This window comes from Drosophila eugracilis, unplaced genomic scaffold (genome assembly GCF_018153835.1).
Source record: "Drosophila eugracilis isolate 14026-0451.02 unplaced genomic scaffold, ASM1815383v1 contig_1765, whole genome shotgun sequence".
Taxonomy (NCBI): Eukaryota; Metazoa; Arthropoda; class Insecta; order Diptera; family Drosophilidae; genus Drosophila; species Drosophila eugracilis.
Genome location: NW_024572605.1, coordinates 709,705 through 716,320, shown reverse-complemented (window position 1 = coordinate 716,320; position 6,616 = coordinate 709,705). Strand labels below are relative to the sequence as shown.

The 6,616-nt window shown below is 46.2% G+C and overlaps 2 protein-coding genes across 3 annotated transcripts; one reads left to right on the top strand and one right to left on the bottom strand.

Annotated features, from left to right (window-relative positions):
* Positions 1–8: 8 nt before the first annotated feature.
* Positions 9–2,079, bottom strand: LOC108107341 (inorganic pyrophosphatase). Of its 2 annotated transcripts, XM_017214833.2 has the most exons (6): positions 1,887–2,077; positions 1,316–1,434; positions 853–1,248; positions 647–798; positions 479–588; positions 9–184 (listed from the first exon to the last, which is right to left on the bottom strand). In XM_017214833.2, the coding sequence occupies exons 1-6, from the start codon at positions 1,948–1,950 to the stop codon at positions 153–155; spliced, it is 873 nt and encodes a 290-aa protein (XP_017070322.2). In that variant the 5' UTR covers positions 1,951–2,077; the 3' UTR covers positions 9–152. The 2 variants fall into 2 exon arrangements, with proteins under 2 accessions (XP_017070322.2, XP_041675765.1); XM_041819831.1 differs by lacking the exon at positions 9–184 and having other exon boundaries at positions 432–588; positions 1,887–2,079.
* Positions 2,080–2,896: 817 nt separating this feature from the next.
* LOC108107444 (E3 ubiquitin-protein ligase ZNF598) lies at positions 2,897–6,245 on the top strand. The gene is made up of 6 exons (XM_017214985.2): positions 2,897–3,431; positions 3,487–3,632; positions 3,695–4,258; positions 4,316–5,534; positions 5,592–5,789; positions 5,856–6,245. Exons 1-6 carry the CDS (start codon positions 3,153–3,155, stop codon positions 6,051–6,053), a joined length of 2,604 nt encoding a protein of 867 aa, XP_017070474.2. The 5' UTR covers positions 2,897–3,152; the 3' UTR covers positions 6,054–6,245.
* Positions 6,246–6,616: the final 371 nt, after the last annotated feature.

Sequence of the window (6,616 nt, the reverse complement as noted above, 5' to 3'; positions counted from 1 at the left end):
GCAGCAAATTTGATTGCGGTGCAAAACTTTATTCAACGTATCAACGTACTATATATTCCAATATCAATAATTCACAAGTGCAAGCATTTCCGATTCGATTAGACTACGATTAGATCGTGGATCTCGCGGTGGAGCCATCCGAGGAGGCCATCTCACTTGAGATGAATGAAATGCCAAGTGTCGACTGCAAAGGGACGTGGTTTTAAAAGGTTTATTTCACAATCACATTAGCTAAATTATATATGTACAACGATTAACAAACGGAAGCCAGCCAATTACATTTATATTTACAGCGTGGGGTAATTTGGTTTTCGGTTGGTAGCTGGGCATGTTAGAGTAACTATTAGTAAGCATGCAGGTTGGATTTGTGTAACCAATTTGTGCGCAAGTTACTGGTTAAAGCGGGTGTTGGAGTAGCGTGTTTTGCTTGGGATCAGGTGAAGCGGCTATAAGCGCGATCTAACATAGTAAACCTTACCTGTGTCGGACACCTCCTCCACCTGGCCGCCGTCGGGGGCGTCGCTGAACAACTTCTCGGCCTCCTCCTTGGGAATAACGTGCTCCGAATTGCGGTTAGTGATGTTGGTGCTGTAAGAGGGAATATGTAGCTAGAATGGAAATAGGAAACAAAGTATATGAAACCCACGTGGAGATGGAGCTAGAAGTTCCGCTCTGGTGCACCAAGTTCTGCCAAAACTTGTGGGTCTCTGCAATGATGGTGGTAGCAAAGTCCGCGTTCTTGGCGTCGCCGTTGAAGGCAAACTGATTTTCGGGCTTTCCATCGGGGATCTTGTAGATCTGTGAATTACAAAAAGTGAGAAACAGAAATCTAAAACACAGTGTAATACCCACCTTGAACCACTCAACGGTGGCACGCAACAGGCCCGGGAAGTACTGGTCTACATCGGCGATATCATTGACTTTGGAAGCCAGTGGATCGTTCACATCGATGGCAATGATCTTCCAGTCGGTCTCGCCCTCGTCAATCAAAGCGATGGTGCCCAACACCTTGACCTTCAGCACGTCGCCTCGCTTGGCTACACGGTAGCCAATCTCGATGACATCAATGGGATCGTTGTCGCCCTTGCAGCCTGTGGAAGGTTCGATGTGGTCGGGGTTCTCCCAGGTTTGGGGCAGGGCTCCATAGTTCCAGATGTAGCCCTTGTGTGGGAAGCAGTTGGCTACGAACCGCAGTTTTCCCTTCTTGATGTCCTGCTTGATGGGATTCAGAGGGGTCTTCAAGCTAATCTAAGGGTTCAAACATGCAATCGTTGGATTACCGAGGGGTATAAATCATAAAGAATGACAGACTAACCTCCATCTTGGCGTTGGTCCAACGTGGTACCTCCACAACCATGTTGTAGATGGTCTTCTCCTCGTTGGCGTACAATGGAATGTCGTGCATCGGCGAGATGACATTGCCGCACTTGTTTTCTGTGGAGAGTGGCCAGAAATGATTACTGATGATATATAGATGACACCGGGACACGCGATTTGATTGATAGTGCTGGAAATTCTGTCGTCTAGACAAAGGTCACAAATTTTGCGTGCCTATCTTAATTGGTCAACTGAAATTCGACCACCAATTCCGATATCTGCCATATGGACTATGGGATAATAAAGCTTTAAGATAAGGCCGAGGAGCCCGAAACTCTTGATGCTTCCGCCAGTTCCGCCGCTTGACAAATCGACTGATAGTGCTGATAGCGACGAGCTAGGTAGGCAGAGTCCGGTTTGACTTGTTGCATAATCAATCCGGCTGTGATTAGCTAAGTCTATGTAATGTAGTGTATGTAAGTGCAGTAACTAGTTCGGCTAGCTTGCACATGCTTGGGATACAAAAGGTTATGCCGGGTCACATTGGGCCCGGGGTTCGGCATACTCACTGAAGTAAAGACTGTAGCTCGGCGAATTCTTGGCGCCCTTTTCGACGGTTTCGTACAGTGCCATTTTGACTGGTTTCGTGCGCTTTCGCTCTATTTGTATATATCTGCAACTATTGGCAAACGCCGCTGATGACGATGGAATAAAGCCGGATAAACGAGTCGCCGCAAGTGAATGAAAAAATCGTTTTGCCATGTTCTTTCAGCCCTGGATTGTGCTTAGGCCCTGTATCATGATTCAGCCCTGAAGTGTTATCCAGCCCTCGGTGAAAGGACTATCGATTATTGCACGTGGAAGATCTTACCATTTCTTTGCTTAAGACATTTACGATCATTTAATTTAAAAAAAAATTGAAATGAAGCAAAAATTAGTGTTAGATGAAGTCCAAATGCAACTTCTAATTCTACTTCACCAACACTGGCATATTTTATCTACATGACATCTACTTTACATCTACGCATTGAAGCTTCGCTTGTCGGCCACATTGCCGCCTTTGTTGCGATCAAAAGTTATAATATTATCGATAGATTTTATCGGCGACAGGCTCTGCCGCTGCTCAGCCTTCGTTCGTAACATTTCCTTTACAAATCTCAACTTTTTAAAAATGCAAACATTTCTGTTAGAAATCTGAGACTTTACGGACACAACAAATATTGCCAAATAAAGTAAATCAAGTAATATTTGTCAAAGCATATTGTTCAGTTTTAGTTGCAACAGAAAAAGAAGTTTGGGAATCAACTGTCAACTCCTTAACAAAAATTAGGAAATAGATTTAAATTTAAGTTAAATAAAAGCAATAAAGTTAGTACATCACCCAATTTGTAAAATTAATTACCTTGTAGCTTAAACTTATATTTTTGGAGATGTAAAATTTAACTTTTAGAAAGCTTTTACCGCGCATTATCGGACTTCTAAGTTTTTCAAGTTAATTGTTTTTCGTGTTGACGTTGCGAATATTTCGATAAGTCAGAAAATCGATTCATTTCTACGATTCCAGGGCTACAAACTGGCCCCATCGATAACCATCATCCGAGTTTTTGGGTTTTTTTCGTGTGCGTTGTTCCCTCGTGTTGGAGTTAAATATTCCATTTATTTCATTGATTTTTAATCTAATTCGCCGACGAAGTTAACCAGGGTGGGCTAAGAAGCACCTGGAATCTGAAAGACAACAACTAAAACACTTGAGAGCAGTCACTACGCTCCGTATTACAAGTGCCCTTGGCAACAAGTCATTTTCCCCTTCCATTCGTTGCGAAAGCTCCAGAGAAATGCAAAACGGAAAGACGAGATCCGCAACCAGGCCGTCGTACCACCGTCGCCCCAGATCAGCAGTGCCCAACTCCTCAACGGAGAACTCTGCTCTTAAGCCAGAGAGCACGGATAGCCAGTCTGGAAACGACGACAACGCCTGCGTGGTGTGCTTTAAGAACGTTGACATCTACTCTATCGGAGATTGCGATCATCCCGTGTGCTATGAGTGTTCCACCCGGATGAGGGTTCTTTGTCAGCAGAACGAGTGTCCCATCTGCCGCCACGTCCTCTCCAAGGTAATTACTATGGCCTGTTGACAGAATCCATTTTTAATACAATCCTCCTATGCAGGTTCTTTTTACACTGGAGAAGCTGCCCTATCGGGAACTGGAGGCCAACAACCGGTCCGATTTCTATAGCAAGAAGTATCGCATCGGTTTCTGCACCGCTGAGATTCAGCAGCAGTTCTTCAAGCTGCTCGACCATCCCTGCCCAAAGTGAGTGCTTTATCAGCACTAAAGTTGCAGTATTGTGATTCCCCTTTAACTTTATATCGCAGATGCGATGCCCCTCCATACCGAACCTTCCAGGGCCTCCGCAACCACGTGCGCACCGAGCACAGCCTTTTGTACTGTGATCTGTGTGTGGAAACCCTCAAGATCTTTACCTTCGAACGCAGATGTTACACGCAGGCGGAGCTGCAGCTACACAACACTAAAGGCGATCCGGACAATCGATCGCATCGCGGTCATCCGTTGTGTGAGTACTGCAAGAAACGCTATTTGGACCGGGATGAGTTATTCCGACATCTGCGACGGGAGCACTATTTCTGTCACTTCTGCGACGCCGACGGCTGCAATGAATTCTACAATGACTATGCGGATCTGGCGGATCATTTCCGACAGGAACACTTCCTCTGCGAGGAGGGCAAGTGCGCCACCGAACAATTCGTCGGTGCCTTCCGTAACGAGATTGAGTACAAGGCGCACGTGGCCAACATTCACGGTAAGTCGCTCAACAAACAGCAGGTCAAGCAGACGCGTACCCTGCAACTGGAGATTACCTTAGGCCCGCGTGGACGTAGTGGGCAAACAGAGCAAGGAATAGCCAATATGCGGGCAAGGTAAGTTGGTTGCCATTCCAAGTGTGAAGCTCTCGCTATAGTCTGCAATCCTTACAGAAACGATGAGCAAATCGACTACCTAGATGATTTACCTTCGAGTAGTCAGCGCCATGTGAGCATCGATGCTGGTAATGAGGAACAGTTCCCGACATTGAGAGGTACATCCACAGCTCCCAACGTGTCTTTGGTGAGACCGCCTCCGCCCTCAATGCGCAATCTTAGTGGCACTTCGGGTCTTGCTCGAACAAAAGAAAACTTTCCGGCTCTTGGAGGGGGAAATGGAGCTGTTGTTGCTGGATCCACTGGTAACAGCATCGCCGCCAGAGCTGCGCAATCCCAGCATCCTGCGTCAGCTGTTTTCAAAAAACCTTCAAGTGCGGCCCCTAGCAGCCGGAACGGACCCCCGAGCAATGGCATGCTCTTGCACGTGTCTAACCGACCAGCAGCTGTGCCGAAAAAAACAGCCGCACCGCAGCTAGACTTCCCCGCTCTGCCGGGAAAGGGAAATAAGAAGAACCAACGAAACTTGGAAGAGGACATGTTGCCCAGCGGCTCTTCAGTGCCCATGACGAATATTTCAGCTAAACATCGGTCTCTGGCTGATGATTATGTGTCAGTTGCAAACCCAAGCAACTTTCAGAAACTTCAGATGGTACAAAAAGAGGAGGACGAGGCTAAGGCTCGCCAAGAGGCTTTGAAAAAGAGTGCGCCGAAGCTCACCTCATCGGAATTTCCTAGCTTGGGCCCAAGTGCCAGTGCCAATTCCAGTAGAGTAAATGCTGCAAGGCCAGTAAGTGGACCTGCTCCCGTGAACTGGGCAAAGTCAACTTCCGAGAAGAAGATGCGTGAGCTGGAAAACCGAAAGTCCAAGGTGGCCCCTGCCCCGTTTTTGCCAACTTCGACATCCAGACCCGCTCCCAAGGCAAATAATAACAATGTCCAGGAACAGCAGGCAAATAAAAAAGATAAAAAACCGAAGGAAAAGAAGAGCAACCAGGAGAACAATCAACCTAAGGCGGGCAAGCAGAAAGAGAAAAACAATAACAACGAACAAAAAACCAATGGAACTCCTCCTACGCCAATACGTACTCCACCCGGGTTAGGGTCTGGAGGACCGCTCAAACCACCACCTGGATTTGTTTCCAATGTGACTGTCAACTCGGTGGCTAAGCTGCCCAACAATCTCACGTTTACCAGTTCACTAGGAGAGTCCTATAATATTGTACCTAGCCCCTATACGTACACCGATCCACCAGATACCGGATTTAGAAATCAGGTAAGATAACTGCAATTACATAGCCTTTGATTTATGTAACATCTGCTTTTCATGTAGAAATTGGTGGATGAAGTCATGAACCAACTAAAGACCCCTGAGGCATTGAACGAATTTCGCACGCTGTCGTCCAAGTTCCGGGACGGATCCTGTTCTGGTCAAGCGTATTACGAGCACTGCCAGTGCGCCATGCAGAGTTCATTTTACAACTTGTTCCCGGAGCTGCTGGCCATGCTGCCAGACATAAGCAAGCAACAGGTTAGAGACTTTTGTTTAAAACGATTTTTGTTTATTAGGTAACCATTTCATTTTGGCTATTTCCAGGAACTTTATCTGGTGCACAAACAGCATATGAATAGCCTATCGCCCGCCCAGCGCAAATCCGTGCCCACACTTGAAGTTTGCAAAGTCTGCAAGCAGATTCTCATTACAGCCGACTTGGAGTGTCACCAGCAAGCGCATGAGCTGACCAAGAACTTTCCCGTTCTCGGAAGATCGCCTTCCAACTCGAGCCGAAACTAAGGCGTTCGAGTCTTAGGACAACAAAAGCTTTATCCATGTTTATTTTCTATGTATATACCGTTTCAATCAACCAGAAGCCATGTCCCTAGGTCATGTGAGTGGAAATCCGAATGTGTAATAGCCGAATTATATCACATATAGCGCACCCTATGAAGCAATCTGTTCGATGTGACTTAGTCCAGGCAGTAGAGTAGCAAGAGAGTACGAGCAACCTGTTAATCTGGGATGCGTTTTTAATATTTACGAGTGAGCTTGTGTGTAGCAAATGCCCGCCAATAAAGTTCAAATCAATCACATTTGAATTTCGCAATTATGTGGAATGATAATGCAACATGTTTGTTTTACTTGCTCTTCACACTTGGGAAGCCCCATTATCGAGTGGAAACATATGGTGGCCGGAGATTGGTTATCTCCAAATGGAAATTGGCTATGGGGGTCGAGTGATGCAGATTATTGGTCGGACATATAGAACACCTTGCTGCTTGTTATCTGCCCTTATCAATTGCGTTGTTTCCCGGAATTTAGGACCACAAACACTAATTTAATGCGCGGAGATTTCAGAG